This window comes from Phyllobates terribilis, unplaced genomic scaffold (assembly GCF_046119375.1).
Source record: "Phyllobates terribilis strain yellow unplaced genomic scaffold, ASM4611937v1 Scaffold_2__4_contigs__length_985480577, whole genome shotgun sequence".
Lineage (NCBI taxonomy): Eukaryota > Metazoa > Chordata > Amphibia > Anura > Dendrobatidae > Phyllobates > Phyllobates terribilis.
The window spans coordinates 953,936,707-953,961,124 of record NW_027362762.1 but is presented as its reverse complement, the minus strand read 5'-3'; the positions used below and the strand labels follow the sequence as shown (position 1 = coordinate 953,961,124).

At 38.3% G+C, this 24,418-nt stretch overlaps 1 protein-coding gene across 2 annotated transcripts in view; it reads left to right on the top strand.

Annotated features, from left to right (window-relative positions):
- The window catches only part of TEX55 (testis expressed 55), a 74,728-nt gene that overhangs the window by 40,632 nt on the left and 9,678 nt on the right, over positions 1-24,418 (top strand). Inside the window, exon 5 of one of the 2 annotated variants that reach the window (XM_073668583.1) lies at positions 10,520-10,582. The exons of the other annotated variant lie outside the window; for it this stretch is intronic. Within the exon in view, the coding sequence (XP_073524684.1) occupies positions 10,520-10,582 (63 nt within the window). The remainder of the gene's footprint in view (positions 1-10,519; positions 10,583-24,418) is intronic. 2 annotated transcript variants of the gene reach the window in all.

The following is a 24,418-nucleotide window of genomic DNA, read 5'->3' as shown; positions in this document are numbered from 1 at the left end:
TTATTGTGAACAGTTAAGCAAGTTGAAGATGAAATGATCTCTAAAAGGCCTAAAGTTAAAGATGTCATCTTTTACATTTTAAAAATTACAAAAAAAGAGAAAATGGGCCGATGCAAAAGTTTGGGCACCCTTGGAGCTTTGTGTGCTCAGATAACTTTGACCAAGGTTTCAGACCTTAATTAGCCTGTTAGGGTTATGGTTTGTTCACTATCATCGTTAGGAAAGCCCAGGTGATGTAAATTTCCCAGCTTTATAAAAACCCAGCCTCCTCTAACTTTATGCCAAAAAAACAGCAGCCATGGGTTCTTCTAAGCAGCTGCCTAGCACTCTGAAAATGTTGGAGGCCTACAAAGTAGGAGAAGGCTATAAGAAGATAGCAAAGCTTTTTCAAGTTGCCCTTTCCTCAGTTCGAAATGTAATTAAGAAATGTCAGTTACCAGGAACAGTGGAGGTCAAGATAAGGTCTGGAAGACCAAGCAAAATTTCAGTGAGACCTGCTCGTAGGATTGCTAGAGAGGCAAATCAGAACCTCCGCTTGACTACAAAAGACCTTCAGAAAGATTTAGCAGTTTTTGGAGTTGTGGTGCATTGTTTTACTGTTCAGAGACACTTGCACAAACATGACCTTCATGGAAGAGTCATCAGAAGAAAACCTCTCCTGCGTCCTCACCATAAAATTAAGTGTCAGAAGTATGCAAAGCCTGGTGCATGTTGGAAACAACTCCTGTAGAACGATGAGGTGAAAATAGATCTCTTTGGCCACAATGATCAAAGATACAGTGGGGAAAATAAGTATTTGATACACTGCCGATTTTTCAAGTTTTCCCACCTACAAAGAATGGAGAGGTCTGTAATTTTTATCGTAGGTACACTTCAACTTTGAGAGACAGAATCGTAAAAAAAATGAATCCAGAAAATCACATTGTATGATTTTTACATAATTAATTTGCATTTTATTGCACAACATAAGTATTTGATACAATAGAAAACCAGAACTTAATATTTGGTCCAGAAACCTTTGTTTGCACTTACAGAGGTCAGACGTTTCCTGTAGTTCTTGACCAGGTTTGCACACACTGCAGCAGGGATTTTGGCCCACTCCTCCATACAGATCTTTTCCAGATCTTTTAATTTTCTGGGCTGTCACTGGGCAACATTGAGTTTCAGCTGCCTCCAAAGATTTTCTATTGGGTTTAGGTCTGGAGACTGGCTAGGCCACTCAAGGACCTTGAAATGCTTCTTCTTAGCCAGTCCTTGGTTACTCTGGCTGTGTGTTTCGGGTCATTGTCACGACCCATCTTCAATGCTCTTACTGAGGTAAAGAGGTTATTGGCCAAAATCTCGTGATACATGACCCCATCTATCCTCCCTTCAATACGGTGCAGTCATCCTGTCGCCTTTACAAAAAAGCACCCCCAAAGTATGATGTTTCCCCCACCATGCTTTACGGTTGGGACTGTGTTCTTGGGGTTGTTCTCATCCGTCTTCTTCCTCCAAACATGGCGAGTGGAGTTGATTCCAAAAAGTTCTATTTTGATCTCATCTGACCGCATGACCTTCTCCAGTGCCTCCTCTGGATCATCCAGATGGTCATTGACGGACATCAAACGGGACTGGACATGTGCTGGCATGAGCAAGGGGACCTTGAGTGCCCTGCAAGATTTTAACCTATGACAGCGTAGTGTGTTACTAACGGTAATATTTGAGACTGTTGTCCCAGCTCTCTTCAGGTCATTGACCAGGTCCTCCCGTGTAGTTCTGGGCTGATTCCTGACCTTTCTCAGAATCATCCTTACCCCACAAGGCAAGATCTTGCATGAAGCCCCAGAATGAGGAATATTGACAGTCATCTTGTGTTTCTTCCATTTTCTAATAATTGTGCAAACAGTTGTTGTCTTCTCACTAAGCTGCTTGCCTATTGTCCTGTAACTGATCCCAGGGTGGATTTTTTTTCAATTCTGTCTCCAGCAGTTGAAGTGTACCTACGATAAAAATTACTGACCTCTCCATTCTTTGTAGGTGGGAAAACTTGCAAAATCAGCAGAGTATCAAATACTTATTGTCCCCACTGTATGTGTGGAGAAAAAATGGCACAGAATTTCAGGAGAAGAACATCTCGCCAACCATTAAGCATGGGTGTGGATCAATCATGCTTTGGGGTTGTGTTTCACTCAACGGCACAGGGAACATTTCACGGGTAGAGGGAAGAATGGATTTAATGAAATTTCAACAAATTCTTGATGCAAACATTACACCATCTGTAAAAAAGCTGAAGGTGAAAAGAGGATGTCTTTTACAAATGGATAATGATCCTAAACACAAAAAAAACCCACAATAGACGACCTCAAAAGGCGCAAGCTGAAGGTTTTACAATGGCCCTCACAGTCCCCTGATCTGAACATCATGGAAAATTTGTGGCTAGACCTCAAAATAGCAGCGCATGTAAGACTCCCCAGGAATCTCACAGAACTGGAAGAATTCTTCAAGGAAGAATGGATGAAAAACAAAGAATTGAGAGACTCTTGTCTGGCTACAAAAAATGTTTACAAGCTGTGATACTTTCAAAAGGGGGGCGCTACTAGGTACCAACCATGCAGGGTGCCCAAAGTTTTGCACACATGGACTAGATGTATTGGAAACCTGATGCCTGTTACTAGTTCTGCTCTGATATCATTAATTATAGGAGTATATGTATAGGGCAGGCTTTTAGGTTCACACCTGTGTTAGGGTCTTTCCAGGTAATGGAAGTGGTGCTTTATAGGTAATAAGAGCATCGTGACATATTCCTAAAGTGAATTATATATTGAGAGGGTATTAGTGCAATAATATCAGACTAATCTCTCATTAATAGTGAAATATCATTCAGGTTAACCATTGCACCAACAAGATACTTTGGTATAATTCTGTAATATAAACAGTAGAAAAGTCCTTAATCCTGCACTATTGTATATTACCGTCTGCGGCACCGGCAGACTGACTGATGTATATAGGACACCTGGGTGCATTTACCCTGTATTATATCCATAATATGACCTGATGGATGTATCAGGGCTATAGTGGATGGACTGTAAATGGCACCGTGGATTTGGAAATCAATTTTTATCAAATGTGAATAAAGGTTATATTTTATTGCATTAGTCCACCTCAGTTAGTGAATGAATTATGGTAGAACCCCACACAGAAATGGAATTATTGGGTTTAGTTAAGTTAGTAGAGGGAGGAAAGATTCAGTTTCAGATATAGGGAGGCCATAATGTTAGAGGCAGCGGACAGACAATCACTGGCATCTGTAGAAATGCAGGGGTGATGTCAGGAGACGATGTGTATAATTGGTGTCATCAGTATACAAACGGTGCTGAAAACCGAATCTAATGATGGTTTGTCCAATAAGGGCGGTGTATAGGGAGAAGAGGAGGGGACCTAGGATTGAACCCCGAGGAACCTGACAGTAAGAGGAGGGGACCTAGGACTGAACCCCGAGGAACCTGACAGTAAGAGGAGGGGACCTAGGATTGAACCCCGAGGAACCTGACCGTAAGAGGAGGAGGCCTAGTACAGAACCCTGAAGAACCACAACAGTAAGAGGAGGAGACCTAGGACTGAACCCCGACAGTAAGAGGAGGAAGCGGCCTAGGAGTGAACCCTGAGGAACCTGACCGTAAGAGGAGGGAACCTAGGACTGAACCCGGAAAGTAAGAGGAGGAGGCCTAGTACTGAACGCTGAGGAACCCTGACTGTACGAGGAGGAGACCTAGGTCTGAACCCCGACAGTAAGACGAGGAGGCCTAGGACTGAACCCTGAGGAACCCTGACAGTAAGAGGAGGAGGCCTAGGACTGAACCCCGACAGTAAGAGGAGGAAGCTGCCTAGGAGTGAACCCTGAGGAACCTGACAGTAAGAAGAGGGAACCTAGGACTGAACCTGGACAGTAAGAGGAGGAGGCCTAGTACTGAATGCTGAGGAACCCTGACTGTACGAGGAGGAGACCTAGGACTGAACCCCGACAGTAAGACTAGGAGGCCTAGGACTGAACCCTGAGGAACCCTGACAGTAAGAGGAGGAGGCCTAGGACTGAACCCTGAAGAACCACAACAGTAAGAGGAGGAGACCTAGGACTGAACCCCGACAGTAAGAGGAGGAAGCGGCCTAGGAGTGAACCCTGAGGAACCTGACAGTAAGAGGAGGGAACCTAGGACTGAACCCGGAAAGTAAGAGGAGGAGGCCTAGTACTGAACGCTGAGGAACCCTGACTGTACGAGGAGGAGACCTAGGACTGAACCCCGACAGTAAGACGAGGAGGCCTAGGACTGAACCCTGAGGAACCCTGACAGTAAGAGGAGGAGGCCTAGGACTGAACCCCGACAGTAAGAGGAGGAAGCTGCCTAGGAGTGAACCCTGAGGAACCTGACAGTAAGAGGAGGGAACCTAGGACTGAACCCGGACAGTAAGAGGAGGAGGCCTAGTACTGAACGCTGAGGAACCCTGACTGTACGAGGAGGAGACCTAGGTCTGAACCCCGACAGTAAGACGAGGAGGCCTAGGACTGAACCCTGAGGAACCCTGACAGTAAGAGGAGGAGGCCTAGGACTGAACCCTGAAGAACCCCCGACAGCAAGAGAAGGAAGCCTAGGACTAAACCCTGAGGAACCCTGATAGTAAGAGGAGGAGGCCTAAAACTGAACTCTGAGGAACCCTGACAGTAAGAGGAGGCAGCCTAGGACTGAATCCTGCGGAACCCCGACAGAAAGGGAAGGGCGTCTAGCACTGGACCCTAAGGATCCCTGACAGTAAGGGGATGGGGGCTAGGACTGAACCCTGAGGAACCCCAACAGTAAGAGTAGGAAGCCTAGGACTGAACCCTTAGGAACCCCAACAGTAACAGGAGGAAGCCTGACAATAAGAGGAGGAGGCCAAGGCTGAATCCCGAGGAACCCCGACAGTAAGAGGAGGAGGCCTAGGACTGATCCCTGAGGAACCCTGATAGTAAGAGGAGGAGGCCTAGGACTGAACCCTGAGGAACCCAAACAGTAAGAGGAGGAGGCCTAGGACTGAACCCTGAGGAACCCCTGCAGTAAGGGGAGGGGGCTTAGGTCTGAACCCTGAGGAACCCCAACAGTAATAAGAAGAGGAGAGGAAGAAGAACCAGCATATGATATCTATCTAGCTATAGTATCTCTCCATGTACAGTATCTATGTACAGTCGTGAGAAAAAACTAAGTACACCTTCTTTGAATTCTATGGTTTTACGTATCAGGACATAATAAAAAAAACTATGGTCTTGAAAAGGTCTTAAAATCAGGTAAATCCAACTTCAGATAAAGAACAGCACAAAACAAATTACGCAGTAGCATTATTTATCAAAACAAGGCCAAAATGTGAAGGCATTGGGTGAAAAATTAAGTACACCCTTATTGCTACCATAGGAATTAAGAGCGTAAGTAGCAGCCAGGTGATACTGATTTATTGTTCATCAGCCAGTGTGACAATTTCTGTAAAAAGCAGAAGTTTTGGCAATTTGTTGGCATGGATCTTTCAGTCGTGTGTTAACACAATGCCAAGGAAGAAAGACTTCAGCAATGATCTTAGAGAAGCAATTTTTGCTGCCCATCAACATCGGAATGGTTATAAGGTAATTTCTAAATAATTTATACAGTCAGTCATTCTACAGTGAGAATAATTATTTACAAATGGAAAACATTAAAGACAGTTGACAATCTCGCCTGGAGTGGACGGTCCCAACACATCCACCCCAAGATCTGACCATACAATGTTCAAAGAAATTATAAAAAAAAAAAAAAAAAAACAAGAGCTACAGCTCAGACTCTAAAGGCTTCAGTTTGTCAAAAGTGCAAGTTCATGAAAGTACAACAAAACAAGTATGGCTTGTTTGTAAGGATTGCCAGGAGTAAGCATCTTCTTTCTAAAAAGAACATAACAGCACTGTTAAAGTTAGCAAAGTTGCATCTGAACACCCCACAAATATTCAAGAAGAATGTCTTTTGGACAGACAAGACCAAAGTAGGGATATTTGTCCATAATGTGCTGTGTTGGTTAAAATCAAACACCGCACATCAGCACATATGCCTTGTTACTCACCTGTCTCCGCTCTAGGTCCACGGCCATGCTCCCACCTACTATGGTCACATCTCTTTCCTATAGTCCACTCCAGATTTTTCAAGTAACCTGGCGTGCTGTTTTGCCCTCATCATTCAAAACCTTTTAAGGCCAAATCTGTATGTGCTGCCTGAGTTTCCACCAGCTTTGCATTGAGTTACCATTTGTTCTTCAGGAATTTGCTATACCATCCTTCTTTCAGCTGGCTTATCATCTATCCAGTGAGTTACTGCTTATTTATCATCTATCTGCATTTACCTCCTAGCTCAGCTCTGCACTTAGCCATTCATCTGCTGTAAGCATAACAAACTCTTCTCTGGTAATAATGGTGCTGTTCACACTGTTACGCAGCTTTAACAGTGTATATTCTTTTCTGGAAGCTACAATGGATATAAAAACGTTTACACACACCTGTTAGCATGCCAAGTTTTTCAAAATTAAAAAAATCATACCAAGAAGAACCGTTTCAGAACTTTTTCCACCTTTAATGTCACTCATAATCTGTACAAATCATTTGAGAGACAAACTGAAATCAATTGGAGGGGGGAAATAGAAATAAAATAATGTGGTTGCATAAGTGTGAATACCCTCTTATAATTGTCATTGCACAGCTGCCATCTTTTACCGGGATTCTGATTAACCCCATATATAGTCTTGCTGTTGTAGGAGGATTTTCCTGACATTTTCTTAGTTGCGTTTTACAGCAAAAATCATGTTGTGTAAACAGCTGACAACACAGCAAAGAGATCTCAGTGTTGAAAGATATCAATCAGGAGAAGGGTGCAAAACAATTTCCAAGGCATTAGATCTGCGACGGACACTGTGAAGACATTCATCAAGAAGTGGCTTAAATTTGGCACAACAGTAACATTACCTAGAACTGGACGTCCCTCTAACTTTGATGAAAAGACAAAAAGAAAATTGGTCTGGGAGGCGGCCAGGAATCCTACAGCAACATTAAAGGAGCTTCAAGAAATCCTGGCAAGTACTGGTTGTGTACTGTATGTGACAACAATCTCCCTTATTCTTCATGCCTGACCTGTGGGGTAGAGTGGAAATATGGAAGCCTTTTTTTACTTAAATAAACATCCAAACCTGGCTATGTTTTAACAAATTCTACATCAAGTCTACCAAAAACATGTGGGAAACTTATGGTTTGAAAAGACCAAGGTGGAACTCTTGTCTATCATTCCAAAATATATGTTTGCCGCAAAGACAACACTGTGCATCGCCAAAAGAACATCATACCAAGAACATCATACCCACAGTGAGGCATGGTGGAGGCAGCATTATGCTTTGGGGCTATTTTTTGGCAGCTGGAACTGAGACTTTAGTCTAGGTGGAGGGAATTATTAACAGTTCCAAATATCAGTCAATTTTGCAACAAAACCTTCAAGTCTCTGCTATAAAACTTAAGATGTAGTGCTGAAAAGTAAAATTCCTCTGCAACAACCCTAAGCAACTTCCAAATCAGCAAAAGAAGAGTGGCTTCACCAGAAAAACATCAAAGCTTTGGAACGGTCAAGCCAGAGCCAGCCCTGACACCAAGTGAAAATCTGTTTGTGACGTGAAATGGGCACTGTACTGTCATGGCCAAAAGTATTGAGAATGAGACAAATAGTAATTTTTCCAAAGTTTACTGCTTCATTTTTTGTAATGGCAATTTGCATATACTCCTGAATGTCAAAGAGTGATCAGCTTAACAGCAATTACTGCACTTGCAAAGTCAATATTTGCCCAGAAAATGAACTTTAACCCCCAAAACACATTTCAACATCATTGCAGTCCTGCCTTAAAAGGAGCAGCTAACATCGTTTTAGTGATTGATCCATTAACACAGGTGTGGGTGTTGATGAGGACCGGGCTGGCGATCAATCAGTCATGATTAAGTAAGAATGACATCACTGGACACTTTAAAAGGAGGCTGGTTCTTGGTATCATTGTTTCTCTTCAGTTAACCATGGTTATCTCTAAAGAAACACGTGCAGCCATCATTGCACTGCACAAAAATGGCCTAACAGGGAAGAGTATCGCAGCTACAAAGATTGCACCTCAGTCAACAATCTATCGCATCATCAAGAACTTCAAGGAGAGAGCTTCCATTGTTGTCAAAAAGGCTCCAGGGCGCCCAAGAAAGACCAGCAAGCGCCAGGACCGTATCTTAAAACTGTTTCAGCTGCGGGATCGGACTACCAGCAGTGCCGAGCTTGCTCAGGAATGGCAGCAGGCTGGTGTGAGTGCTTCTGCACGCACTGTGAGGCGGAGACTCTTTGAGCAAGGGCTGGTTTCAAGGAGGGCAGCAAAGAAGCCACTTCTCTCCAGAAAAAACATCAGGGACCGACTGATATTCTGCAAAAGGTACAGGGAGTGGACTGCTGAGGACTGGGGCAAAGTCATTTTCTCTGATGAATCCCCTTTTCGATTGTTTGGGACATCTGGAAAACCGCTTATTCGGAGAAGAAGAGGTGAGCGCTACCACCAGTCTTGTCTCATGCCAACTGTAAAGCATCCTGAAACCATTCATGTGTGGGGTTGCTTCTCAGCCAAGGGAATCGGCTCACTCACAGTCTTGCCTAAAAACACAGCCATGAATAAAGAATGGTACCAGAATGTCCTCCAAGAGCAACTTCTCCCAACCGTCCAAGAGCAGTTTGGCGCCCAACAATGCCTTTTCCAGCCTGATGGAGCACCTTGCCATAAAGCAAAGGTGATAACTAAATGGCTCATGGAACAAAACATAGAGATTTTGGGTCCATGGCCTGGAAACTCCCCAGATCTTAATCCCATTGAGAACTTGTGGTCAATCATCAAGAGACGGGTGGACAAACAAAATCCAACAAATTCTGGCAAAATGCAAGCATTGATTATGCAAGAATGGACTGCTATCAGTCAGGATTTGGTCCAAAAGTTGATTGAGAGCATGCCAGGGAGAATTACAGAGGTCTTGAAGAAGAAGGGGCAACACTGCAAATATTGACTTGCTGCATTAACTCATTCTAACTGTCAATATAACCTATTGGTACTCATAATATGATTGCAATTATATTTCTGTATGTGATAGAAACATCAGACAAACACTAATAAAAACCAGAGGCCAGCAGATCATGTGAAAATATCATTTTGGTGTCATTCTCAAAACTTTTGGCCATGACTGTACACAGGAGCTGCCCACGCAATCTGACAGATGTGGAGCTATTGCAAGGAAAAGTTGGAAAAGATTGTTCAATGCTTTATGTGCCATGCTGATAAACTTGGACCCAAAAAGACTAAATGCTGCCATAAATAAAGGGTACTTCAGAAAGGTATTTGTTTAACTGTGTGCATATTTATGCAACCACATTAATTTACCTCTTTATTTTTCTTTTTCCCCCTTAAAAAATTGTACAGATTATGGGCGACATTAAAAGTAGAAAAAGTTATGAAATTATTTTTCTTGGTAGGATTTTTTTTTACATGCCAAAAACCTTGAATTTCATCACAGGTGTGTAAACTTTTTATATCCACTGTAGTATCCATTTTGCCTGTTTATCACTATTGCCTGCAGTTAACCATTCATTTGCTGATTGCATACAACTCTGCCATTAACTATTCCATTGCTGTAAGTACTGAGCTGACTATAAAATTACTGTTCTTGTCTACATAAACTCTATTTGCTCCATGTCATATAGTATATCCCTCTGTCCTCCACTGTCCTGCCTCTCGCTGATCCACGTGCTGTTTGGCTTGTCCTGCCTGCTGTACCATCGCCTTCCATCTATGTTGCTCACTCTAACTTATGAGAGAATCCACCTCACCAGCTGAGCCCATAACCCACCTCATACCAACTGTTCAGCACGGTGGTTTAGGGGCGATAATTTGTGTCTGTTTTCAGGCTACATGACCTGTGCACCTTGTGATCATGGTGTTGACCATGAACTCCTCTAAATATCAAAATATTCTAGAGTCAAATGTAAGGCCTTCAATCTAAAAGCTAAAGCTTGGCCTAAGCTAGATCATAGTATAGGACAATGATCACAAACAGAGCAACAAATCTACATCAGAATAGCTGAAAAAAGCACCATACTGCACAAAAAAGATCACCCATCAGAGAGAAGTTCAAGGTGGTCTTCCCACCAAACTGCATGACGATGCACATGTATTCGTTCCAGCTTTTCTTACCATCACCTAAAATAGCACGGTGAGCAGTTTTCAGTAGTCTGTACTGCAGACAAACTTTCTTTCAATAAGCAGAAGCATAGAAGCTCCCCCAAAATCTTCATGCACCCCTAGCTTACACTGCTCACTACAGACCCCATAGTAACGGGACCTCCATGGTAAGTACACCAGTGCTGTTCAGAAAGTGATGGTAGATCTGTCGCTCTGCTATTACCAGTTTATCTTTATCTTCTCTTTAATGTTTTGTTAGGAGATCACAGAAGATCTGGTTTTCGAAAAACCAGAGGATCCATTGGATTTTATGCTTGGAAAGGTAAATTCTGAATCTACCCGTACTATAAACGCAGAATACTTTTGGACTACTTTTACCATATCCCTTGTCGGGTGAGGTGCAGAGATTGTCTATAACACATAATATGGTGGAAGTCATGGAAGACAGTTATTTTTGGCACAAATTATGCCAGGATTGTGCAGCATTTACCTTGATACATATGTCGCAGTGTCTGAATATAAGAATACAAGAATATAATTACTATAATACTGCCCCTATGTACAAGAATATAACTACTATAATACTGCTCCTATGTACAAGAATATTACTACTATAATACTGCCCCTATGTACAAGAATATTACTACTATAATACTGCCCCTATGTACAAGAATATAACTACTATAACACTGCTCCTATGTACAAGAATATTACTACTATAATACTGCCCCTATGTACAAGAATATAACTACTATAACACTGCTCCTATGTACAAGAATATAACTACTATAATACTGCTCCTATGTACAAGAATATAACTACTATAATACTGCTCCTATGTACAAGAATATAACTACTATAATACTGCTCCTATGTACAAGAATATAACTACTATAATACTGCTCCTATGTACAAGAATATAACTACTATAATACAGCCCCTATGTATAAGAATATAACTACTATAATACTGCCCCTATGTATAAGAATATAACTACTATAATACTGCTCCTATGTACAAGAATATAACTACTATAATACAGCCCCTATGTATAAGAATATAACTACTATAATACTGCCCCCTATGAACAAGAATATAACTACTATAATACTGCCCCCTATGTACAAGAATATAACTACTATAATACTGCTCCTATGTACAGGAATATAACTACTATAATACTGCTCTTATGTACAAGAATATCACTACTATAATACTACTATGTACAAGAATATAACTACTATAATACTGCTCCTATGTACAAGAATATAACTACTATAATACTGCCCCCTATGTACAAGAATATAACTACTATAATACTGCCCCCTATGTACAGGAATATAACTACTATAATACTGCTCTTATGTACAAGAATATCACTACTATAATACTACTATGTACAAGAATATAACTACTATAATACTGATATTATATACAAGAATGTAACTACTATAATACTGCTCCTATGTACAAGAATATAACTACTATAATACTGCTCCTATGTAGAAGAATATAACTACTATAATACTGCCCCCTATGTGCAGGAATATAACTACTATAATACTGCCCCCTATGTACAAGAATATAACTACTATAATACTGCCCCCTATGTACAAGAATATAACTACTATAATACTGCTCCTATGTACAAGAATATAACTACTATAATTCTGCTCCTATATACAAGAATATAACTACTATAATACTGCCCCTATGTACAAGAATATAACTACTATAATACTGCCCCTATATACAAGAATATAACTACTATAATACTGCCCCCTATGTACAAGAATATAACTACTATATTACTGGCCCCTATGTACAAGAATATAACTGCTATAATATTACCCCTATGTACAAGAATATAACTACTATAATACTGTTCCTATGTACAAGAATATAACTACTATAATACTGCCCCCTATGTACAAGAATATAACTACTATAATACTGCTCCTATGTACAAGAATATAACTACTATAATACTGCTCCTATATACAAGAATATAACTAATATAATACTACCCCCTAAATACAAGAATATAACTACTATAATACTGCTCTTATGTACAAGAATATCACTACTATAATGCTGCCCCTATGTACAAGAATATAACTGCTATAATACTGCCCCTATGTATAAGAATGTAACTACTGTAATACTGCTCCTGTGTACAAGAATATAACTACTATAATACTGCCCCTATGTACAAGAATATCACTGCTATAATACTGACCCTATGTACAAGAATATAACTACTATAATACTGCCCCTATGTACAAGAATATAACTACTATAATACTGCTCCTATGTACAAAAATATAACTACTATAATACTGATATTATATACAAGAATGTAACTACTATAATACTGCCCCCTATGTACAAGAATATAACTACTATAATACTGCCCCTATGTACAAGAATATAACTACTATAATACTGCTCCTATGTAGAAGAATATAACTACTATAATACTGCCCCCTATGTGCAAGAATATAACTACTATAATACTGCCCCCTATGTACAAGAATATAACTACTTTAATACTGCCCCCTATGTACAAGAATATAACTACTATACTACTGGCCCCTATGTACAAGAATATAACTACTATAATATTACCCCTATGTACAAGAATATAACTACTATAATACTGTTCCTATGTGCAAGAATGTAACTACTATAATACTGTTCCTATGCAAGAATGTAACTACTGTAATACTGCCCCTATGTACAAGAATGTAACTACTATAATACTGCCCCAATGTACAAGAAAATAACTACTATAATACTGCCCCCTATGTACAAGAATATAACTACTATAATACTGCTCCCTATGTACAAGAATATAACTACTATAATACTGCCCCTATGTACAAGAATATAACCACTATAATACTGCTCCTATGTACAAGAATATAACTACTATAATACTGCCCCTATGTACAAGAATATAACTACTATAATACTGCTCCTATGTACAAGAATATAACTACTATAATACTGCCCCTATGTACAGGAATATAACTACTATAATACTACTCCTATGTACAAGAATATAACTACTATAATACTGCCCCCTATGTACAAGAATATAACTACTATAATACTGCCCTCTATGTACAAGATAATAACTACTATAATACTACCTCCTATGTACAAGAATATAACTACTATAATACTGCCCTCTATGTACAAGATAACTACTATAATACTGCCTCCTATGTACACACATATAACTACTATAATAGTGCCCCCTATGTACAAGAATATAACTACTATAATACTGTCCCCTATGTACAAGAATATAACTACTATAATACTGCCCTATGTACAAGAATATAACTACTATAATACTGCCCCCTATGTACAAGAATATAACTACTATAATACTGTCCCCTATGTACAAGAATATAACTACTATAATACTGCTCCTATATACAAGAATATAACTACTATAATACTGCCCCCATGTGCAAGAATATAACTACTATAATACTGCTCCTATATACAAGAATATAACTACTATAATACTGCCCCTATGTACAAGAATATAACTACTATAATACTGTCCCCTATGTACAAGGATATAACTACTATAATACTGCCCCCTATGTACAAGGATATAACTGCTATAATACTGCCCCCTATGTGCAAGGATATAACTACTATAATACTGCCCCCTATGTACAAGGATATAACTACTATAATACTACCCCCTATGTACAAGAATATCACTACTATAATACTGCCCAAGCTCTGAACATCTCACATAGCACTGTTCAATCCATCATCCAAATATGGAAGGCGTATGGCACAACTGCAAACCTAGCAAAATTTGGCCGTCCACCTAACCTGATATCCTAAGCAAGGAGAGCACTAATTAGAGAGGCAGGCAAGACACCCATGGTCACTCTGGAGGAGCTGCGGAGATCCACAGCTCAGGTGGGAGAATCTATCCATAGGACATCTATTAGTCATCTACTCCACAAATCTGACATTTATGGAAGAGTGGAAGTAAGAAAGACATTATTGAAAGCAAGCCATAAGAAGTCCAGTTAGCAAAAAGCCATGTAGGGGACAGAGCAGGCATGTGGAAAAAGGGGTTCTGTCAGATGAGACCATATTTATGGGCTAAATGCAAAATGCTATGTGTGGCGGAAAACTAACACTGCACATCACCCTGAAAACACCATCCCCACCGTCACACATGGTGGGGGGCAGAATCATGCTGTGGGGAGGCTTCTCTTCAGCAGGGGCACAGAAGCTGGTCAGAGTTGATTGGAAGATGGATGGAGCTAAATACCGGGCATTCATGGAGGAAAACCTGTTAGAGGCTGCAGAAGGCTTGAGCCTGAGGTGTAGATTCACCTTCTAGCAGGACAACGACCCTAAACATCCGGCAAGAGCTACAACGGAGGGTTTAGATAAGATCATATTCCTGTGCGTGAACGGCTCTGTCACCGTCCAGTCCAAATCCTAAAGACGTCTCCATCCAATCTCACAGAGCGAGTGTACAAAGAAGAAGGGGCAAAATGTCACCTCTAGATGTGAGAGCTGGAGAGACAGACCCCAATAGACTGCAGCAGTAACTGCAGAGAAAAGTGGTCCTACAGAGTACTGACTAGGGAGCTGAATACTAATGAACGGCACAGTGTTCAGATTAATATCTTTAAAATCGGCACTGTACAGGAATATAAATACTATAATGCTGCTCCCATGTGTCTAGGTTTCTTCTTCTTATGTTATGTGACATTTCTTCTAAGGTTATGGATTTCTCATTCACTGGTAATTTGTATGTTTCATCTTCCGCGCTCTCTGCTCCTGATTATTCGTTTCTGGCCTCCGTCCCGGGGTGAGCGCGGTGTAGCTGTTTGTGCCTCTGTAATATTAGTCCTGAATTACCCTGCATGGTTTATAATGTGTGTTCTGCAGATTACAGTAATGTCCTTGTGACTATATCTTGGGGTTGGTTAGCGGTGGAAACAGCAGATAGCGCAGCGTTATTTATTCTGCTGCTCATTCTATTGATATTTGCATTAGAGGTGGAAGGTAATGGCGGTGCCGCGGCTGTAACCAGACTCTCATTAGTGCCGGCGAAAAAGCCCAGAGATTAACGGAGCAATCAATATCATTTATCACTACAGAATCTACTGAACGAGAGTGGCCGCACTAAGTGTTTATTTCTGGATGTTCATATTTTCCTCACTGCTACTTACTAATATTGACTTTTCCGTGCTACTAAGTCTTCTGGCTAGAAATAAACTGCGGGGAGAACCTTGATTACCTAAAGGAAATGCCGAGATGATAGAGGGACTGTGTGAGAATTACATTACAGACCTGTGCAAGGAGCACATTATACTTATATTCTTATACATAACAGCAGTATTATACACTGTGTTCCAAATTATTATGCAAATAATATTTTCTCAGATTTTCCCAAATTACCTATATGAATTGCAGTCATTGTAATTTTCCAGTCAAATAACTATTAGAGTACAATGGAAAGGTTTTTGTACAAACTGCCTATGATAACAGGATATTTTTAAAAAAATAAAAAACTCAAACTGCACTCAAAATGCATGTTCCAAATTATTATGCACAGCAGAGTTTTCAACCTTTTCATTTTAATAAAGAACAAAAAAATGGTCATTTTTGAAATTATAAGCATTAGCAGGTTATTACACACTGAAATCAAACAGTTTTCAACTCAAAACTTTATTCTAGGTGATGTTACATTTGCACATAGGACCCCTTGTTGGAAAGGAGCTTCTGAACTCTCTCGTCCATTGAATTTGTCAGGTTTTGGATGGTTTCTGCTTCAATTGTTTTGCATGAGGACAGAATACCCTCCCAGAGCTGTTGCTTAGATGTGAACTGCCTCCCGCCATCATAGACACTCCTTTTGATGATGCTCCAGAGGTTCTCAATGGGGTTGAGGTCAGGGGAGCATGGGGGCCACACCATAAGTTTGTCCCCTTTTATGCCCATAGCAGCCAGAGATGAAGATGTGTTATGTGCAGCATGAGACGGGGCATTATCATGCATGAAAATGATCTTGCTGCGGAATGCACGGTTCTTCTTCTTGAACCATGGAAGGAAGTGCTGTTTGAGAAACTCAACATACATTATGGAGTTCATCTTTACCCCTTCAGGGATCCTAAAAGGGCCGACAATCTCTCTCCCCATGATTCCAGCCCAAAACATTACTCCACCTCCTCCTTGTTAGCGCCGTAGCCGTGTTTGCATGGGGTGTCCATCAACCAGCCATCCTCCACTCCATCCATCTGGACCATCGAGATCATTTCATGCATGATAATGCCCCGTCTCATGCTGCACATAACACATCTGCATCTCTGGCTGCTGTGGGCATAAAAGGGGACAAACTTATGGTGTGACCCCCATGCTCCCCTGACCTCAACCCCATTGAGAACCTCTGGAGCATCATCAAAAGGAGTGTCTATGATGGCGGGAGGCAGTTCACATCTAAGCAACAGCTCTGGGAGGGTATTCTGTCCTCATGCAAAACAATTGAAGCAGAAACCATCCAAAACCTGACAAATTCAATGGACGAGAGAGTTCAGAAGCTCCTTTCCAACAAGGGGTCCTATGTGCAAATGTAACATCACCTAGAATAAAGTTTTGAGTTGAAAACTGTTTGATTTCAGTTTGTAATAACCTGCTAATGCTTATAATTTCAAAAACGACCATTTTTTTGTTCTTTATTAAAATGAAAAGGTTGAAAACTCTGCTGTGCATAATAATTTGGAACATGCATTTTGAGTGCACTTTGAGTTTTTTATTTTTTTAAAAATATCCTGTTATCATAGGCAGATTGTACAAAAACCTTTCCATTGTACACTAATAGTTATTTGACTGGAAAATTACAATGACTGCAATTCATATAGGTAATTTGGGAAAATCTGAGAAAATATTATTTGCATAATAATTTGGAACACAGTGTAGTAGTTATATTCTTGTACATAGGGGCAGTATTATAGTAGTTATATTCTTGTACATAGGGGCAGTATTATAGTAGTTATATTCTTGTACATAGGGGCAGTATTATAGTAGTTATATTCTTGTACATAGGAGCAGTATTATAGTAGTTATATTCTTGTACATAGGAGCAGTATTATAGTAGTTATATTCTTGTACATAGGGAACAGTATTATAGTAGTTATATTCTTGTATATAGGAGCAGTATTATAGTAGTTATATTCTTGTATATACGAGCAGTATTATAGTAGTTATATTCTTGTATATAGGGGCAGTATTATAGTAGTTCTATTCTTGTACATAGGAGCAGTATTATAGTAGTTATATTCTTGTACATAGGGGCAGTATTATAGTAGTTCTATTCGTGTACATAGGAGCAGTATTATAGTAGTTATATTCTTGTACATAGGGGCAGTATTATAGTAGTTATATTCGTGTACATAGGAGCAGTATTATAGTAGTTATATTCTTGTATATAGGGGCAGTATTATAGTAGTTATATTCTTGTACATAGGGGCAGTATTATAGTAGCTATATTCTTGTACATAGGGGCAGTATTATAGTAGTTATATTCTTGTACATAGGAGCAGTATTATAGTAGCTATATTCTTGTACATAGGGGCAGTATTATAGTAGTTATATTCTTGTACATAGGTGCAGTATTATAGTAGTTCTATTCTTGTACATAGGAGCAGTATTATAGTAGTTATATTCTTGTACACATGAGTAGTATTATAGTAGGTATTTTCTTGTACTTAGGGGCAGTATTATAGTAGCTATATTCTTGTACATAAGAGCAGTATTATAGTAGTTATATTCTTGTATATAGGAGCAGTATTATAGTAATTATATTCTTATACATAGGAGCAGTATTATAGTAGTTATATTCTTGTACATAGGGGCAGTATTATAGTAGTTATATTCTTGTACATAGGAGCAGTATTATAGTAGTTCTGTTCTTGTACATAGGGGACAGTATTATAGTAGTTACATTCTTGTACATAGGTGCAGTATTATAGTAGATATATTCTTGTACATAGGAGCAGTATTATAGTAGTTATATTCTTGTACATAGGGAACAGTATTATAGTAGTTATATTCTTGTATATAGGAGCAGTATTATAGTAGTTATATTCTTGTATATACGAGCAGTATTATAGTAGTTATATTCTTGTATATAGGGGCAGTATTATAGTAGTTCTATTCTTGTACATAGGAACAGTATTATAGTAGTTATATTCTTGTACATAGGGGCAGTATTATAGTAGTTCTATTCTTGTACATAGGAGCAGTATTATAGTAGTTATATTCTTGTACATAGGGGCAGTATTATAGTAGTTATATTCGTGTACATAGGAGCAGTATTATAGTAGTTATATTCTTGTATATAGGGGCAGTATTATAGTAGTTATATTCTTGTACATAGGGGCAGTATTATAGTAGTTATATTCTTGTACATAGGGGCAGTATTATAGTAGCTATATTCTTGTACATAGGAGCAGTATTATAGTAGCTATATTCTTGTACATAGGGGCAGTATTATAGTAGTTATATTCTTGTACATAGGTGCAGTATTATAGTAGTTCTATTGTTGTACATAGGAGCAGTATTATAGTAGTTATATTCTTGTACACATGAGTAGTATTATAGTAGGTATTTTCTTGTACATAGGGGCAGTATTATAGTAGCTATATTCTTGTACATAAGAGCAGTATTATAGTAGTTATATTCTTGTATATAGGAGCAGTATTATAGTAATTATATTCTTATACATAGGAGCAGTATTATAGTAGTTATATTCTTGTACATAGGGGCAGTATTATAGTAGTTATATTCTTGTACATAGGAGCAGTATTATAGTAGTTCTGTTCTTGTACATAGGGGACAGTATTATAGTAGTTACATTCTTGTACATAGGTGCAGTATTATAGTAGTTCTATTCTTGTACATAGGAACAGTATTATAGTAGTTATATTTTCGTACATAGGAGTAGTATTATAGTAGCTATATTCTTGTACATAGGGGGCAGTATTATAGTTGTTATATTCTTGTACAAAGGAGCAGTATTATAGTAGTTATATTCTTGTACATAGGGGGCAGCATTATAGTTGTTATATTCTTGTACAAAGGAGCAGTATTATAGTAGTTATATTCTTGTACATAGGGGGCAGTATTATAGTAGTTATATTCTTGTACAAAGGAGCAGTATTATAGTAGTTATATTCTTGTACATAGGGGGCAGTATTATAGTTGTTATATTCTTGTACAAAGGAGCAGTATTATAGCAGTTATATTCTTGTACATAGGGGGCAGTATTATAGTAGTTATATTCTTGTACATAGGGGGCAGTATTATAGTAGTTATATTCTTGTACATAGGACCAGTATTATAGTAGTTTTATTCTTGTACATAGCAGCAGTATTATAGTAGTTATATTCTTGTACATAGGCGGCACTATTATAGTAGTTATATTCTTGTACATAGGGGGCAGTATTATAGTAGTTATATTCTTGTACATAGAAGCAGTATTATAGTAGTTATATTCTTGTACATAGGAGCAGTATTATAGTAGTTATATTCTTATACATAGGGGCAGTATTATAGTAGTTATATTCTTGTACATAGGAGCAGTATTATAGTAGTTATATTCTTGTACATAGGAGCAGTATTATAGTAGTTATATTCTTGTACATAGGAGCAGTATTATAGTAGTTATATTCTTGTACATAGTGGCAGTATTATAGTAGTTATATTCTTCTATATAGGAGCAGTATTATAGTAGTTATATTCTTGTACATAGGAGCAGTATTATAGTAGTTATATTCTTGCACATAGGAGCAGTATTATAGTAGTTATATTCTTGTACATAGGAGCAGTATTATAGTAGTTATATTCTTGTACATGGGAGCAGTATTATAGTAGTTATGTTCTTGTACATAGGAGCAGTATTATAGTAGTTATATTCTTGTACATAGGAGCAGTATTATAGTAGTTATATTCTTGTACATAGGAGCAGTATTATAGTAGTTATATTCTTGTATATAGGTGCAGTATTATAGTAGTTATATTCTTGTACATGGGAGCAGTATTATAGTAGTTATATTCTTGTACATAGGGGCAGTATTATAGTGTAGTTATATTTTTGTACATAGGGGCAGTATTATAGTAGTTCTATTCTTGTACATAGGGGCAGTATTATAGTAGTTATTTTCTTGTACATAGGGGGCAGTATTATAGTAGTTATATTCTTGTACATAGGGGCAGTATTATAGTGTAGTTATATTTTTGTACATAGGGGCAGTATTATAGTAGTTACATTCTTGTATATAGGGGCAGTATTATAGTAGTTATATTCTTGTACATAGAGGGCAGTATTATAGTAGTTATATTCTTGTACATAGGAGCAGTATTATAGTAGTTATATTCTTGTACATAGGAGCAGTATTATAGTAGTTATATTCTTATACATAGGGGCAGTATTATAGTAGTTATATTCTTGTACATAGAGGGCAGTATTATAGTAGTTATATTCTTGTACATAGAAGCAGTATTATAGTAGTTATATTCTTGTACATAGGAGCAGTATTATAGTAGTTATATTCTTATACATAGGGGCAGTATTATAGTAGTTATATTCTTGTACATAGGAGCAGTATTATAGTAGTTATATTCTTGTACATAGGAGCAGTATTATATTAGTTATATTCTTGTACATAGGGGGCAGTATTATAGTAGTTATATTCTTGTACATAGGGGGCAGTATTATAGTAGTTATGTTCTTGTACATAGGAGGAGTATTATAGTAGTTATATTCTTGTACATAGGAGCAGTATTATAGTAGTTATATTCTTGTACATGGGAGCAGTATTATAGTAGTTATATTCTTGTACATAGGAGCAGTATTATAGCAGTTATATTCTTGTCCATAGGAGCAGTATTATAGTAGTTATATTCTTGTACATAGGAGCAGTATTATAGTAGTTATATTCTTGTATATAGGTGCAGTATTATAGTAGTTATATTCTTGTACATGGGAGCAGTATTATAGTAGTTATATTCTTGTACATAGGGGCAGTATTATAGTGTAGTTATATTTTTGTACATAGGGGCAGTATTATAGTAGTTCTATTCTTGTACATAGGGGCAGTATTATAGTAGTTATATTCTTGTACATAGGGGGCAGTATTATAGTAGTTATATTCTTGTACATAGGGGCAGTATTATAGTGTAGTTATATTTTTGTACATAGGGGCAGTATTATAGTAGTTACATTCTTGTATTTAGGGGCAGTATTATAGTAGTTATATTCTTGTACATAGAGGGCAGTATTATAGTAGTTATATTCTTGTACATAGGAGCAGTATTATAGTAGTTATATTCTTGTACATAGGAGCAGTATTATAGTAGTTATATTCTTATACATAGGGGCAGTATTATAGTAGTTATATTCTTGTACATAGAGGGCAGTATTATAGTAGTTATATTCTTGTACATAGAAGCAGTATTATAGTAGTTATATTCTTGTACATAGGAGCAGTATTATAGTAGTTATATTCTTATACATAGGGGCAGTATTATAGTAGTTATATTCTTGTACATAGGAGCAGTATTATAGTAGTTATATTCTTGTACATAGGAGCAGTATTATAGTAGTTATATTCTTGTACATAGGAGCAGTATTATAGTAGTTATATTCTTGTACATAGGGGCAGTATTATAGTAGTTATGTTCTTGTACATAGGGGGCAGTATTATAGTAGTTATATTCTTGTACATAGGAGCAGTATTATAGTAGTTATATTCTTGTACATAGGAGCAGTATTATAGTAGTTATATTCTTGTACATAGGGGCAGTATTATAGTAGTTATGTTCTTGTACATAGGGGGCAGTATTATAGTAGTTATATTCTTGTACATAGGGGCAGTATTATAGTAGTTATGTTCTTGTACATAGGGGGCAGTATTATAGTAGTTATATTCTTGTACATAGGGGCAGTATTATAGTAGTTATGTTCTTGTACATAGGGGGCAGTATTATAGTAGTTATATTCTTGTACATAGGGGCAGTATTATAGTAGTTATGTTCTTGTACATAGGGGGCAGTATTATAGTAGTACATAGGAGCAGTATTATAGTAGTTATGTTCTTGTACATAGGGGGCAGTATTATAGTAGTTATATTCTTGTACATAGGGGCAGTATTATAGTAGTTATATTCTTGTACATAGGGGCAGTATTATAGTAGTTATATTCTTGTACATAGGAGCAGTATTATAGTAGTTATATTCTTGTACATAGGGGCAGTATTATAGTAGTTATATTCTTGTACATAGGATCAGTATTATACTAGTTATATTCTTGTACATAGGAGGCAGTATTATAGTAGTTATATTCTTGTACATAGGGGCAGTATTATAGTAGTTATGTTCTTGTACATAGGGGGCAGTATTATAGTAGTTATATTCTTGTACATAGGAGCAGTATTATAGTAGTTATGTTCTTGTACATAGGGGGCAGTATTATAGTAGTTATATTCTTGTACATAGGGGCAGTATTATAGTAGTTATATTCTTGTACATAGGGGCAGTATTATAGTAGTTATATTCTTGTACATAGGAGCAGTATTATAGTAGTTATATTCTTGTACATAGGGGCAGTATTATAGTAGTTATATTCTCGTACATAGGAGCAGTATTATACTAGTTATATTCTTGTACATAGGAGGCAGTATTATAGTGGTTATATTCTTGTACATAGGGAGCAGTAGTATAGTAGTTATATTCTTGTACATAGGAGCAGTATTATAGTAGTTATATTCTTGTACATTGCAGCAGTATTATAGTAGTTATATTCTTGCACATAGGGGGTAGTATTATAGTAGTTATATTCTTGTACATAGGAGCGGTATTATAGTAGCTATATTCTTGTACATTTGGTCTTTAAACTGAAGATATGCTGCTCTTTTTACATTTTTCTATGTGTGGCTTATATGGTATTACAATACACTTGCTGATCACAGTATAACCCAAATACATTATGTCAGTGATATCAATCTGTCCAATTAAGACGCAGAAGAAATTATAAATCGGTGTCGTCAGCTTAGTTCTGAATTAAATGGATAAGAGATACAATAGAGAATAACCCAAAAAAGGGAATGTTTGGAGCCCTATAAAAGCAGCATCTACTCGTGTGCATGTTTCTGACTACACTGTTAGTGGAGCCGCCTGTGAGTGTAGTTTTTATACTTTGATTTCTGGGTGATTTGGAGTCCAGCCCTTAATTGGCTTTTGGTTTCAATTCACCATTGATAATGAATCGCACAATTTATATAAGTAGAGATTTTCACTTTTAAATGGATTATGCTTTAGCAGTATGTTATTTACTTGTGTGCATTATGTGTGTACAGTGTGTATGGTGTGTGCAGCGTGTGTGTATGGTGTGTGCAGTGTGTGCAGCATGTGTGTACAGTGTGTGCAGCGTGTGTACAGTGTGTGCAGCGTGTGTACAGTGTGTGCAGCGTGTGTACAGTGTGTGCAGCGTGTGTGTATGGTGTGTGCAGCGTGTGTGTATGGTGTGTGCAGTGTGTGCAGCATGTGTGTACAGTGTGTGTGCAGCGTGTGTACAGTGTGTGCAGCGTGTGTGCAGCGTGTGTACAGTGTGTGCAGCGTGTGTGTACAGTGTGTGCAGCGTGTGTGTACAGTGTGTGCAGCGTGTGTGTATGGTGTGTGCAGCGTGTGTGTACAGTGTGTGCAGCGTGTGTACAGTGTGTGCAGCGTGTGTACAGTGTGTGCAGCGTGTGTGTATGGTGTGTGCAGCGTGTGTGTACTGTGTGTGCAGCGTGTGTGTGCAGCGTGTGTGTACAGTGTGTGTACAGTGTGTGCAGCGTGTGTGTATGGTCTGTACAGTGTGTGTGTACAGTGTGTGCAGCGTGTGTGTACGTTGTGTGCAGCGTGTGTGTACAGTGTGTGCAGCGTGTGTGTACAGTGTGTGCAGCGTGTGTGTATGGTGTGTGCAGCGTGTGTGTATGGTGTGTGCAGCGTGTGTGTGTACTGTGTGTGCAGCGTGTGTGTGCAGCGTGTGTGTACAGTGTGTGTACAGTGTGTGCAGCGTGTGTGGATGGTCTGTACAGTGTGTGCAGCGTGTTTGTATAGTGTG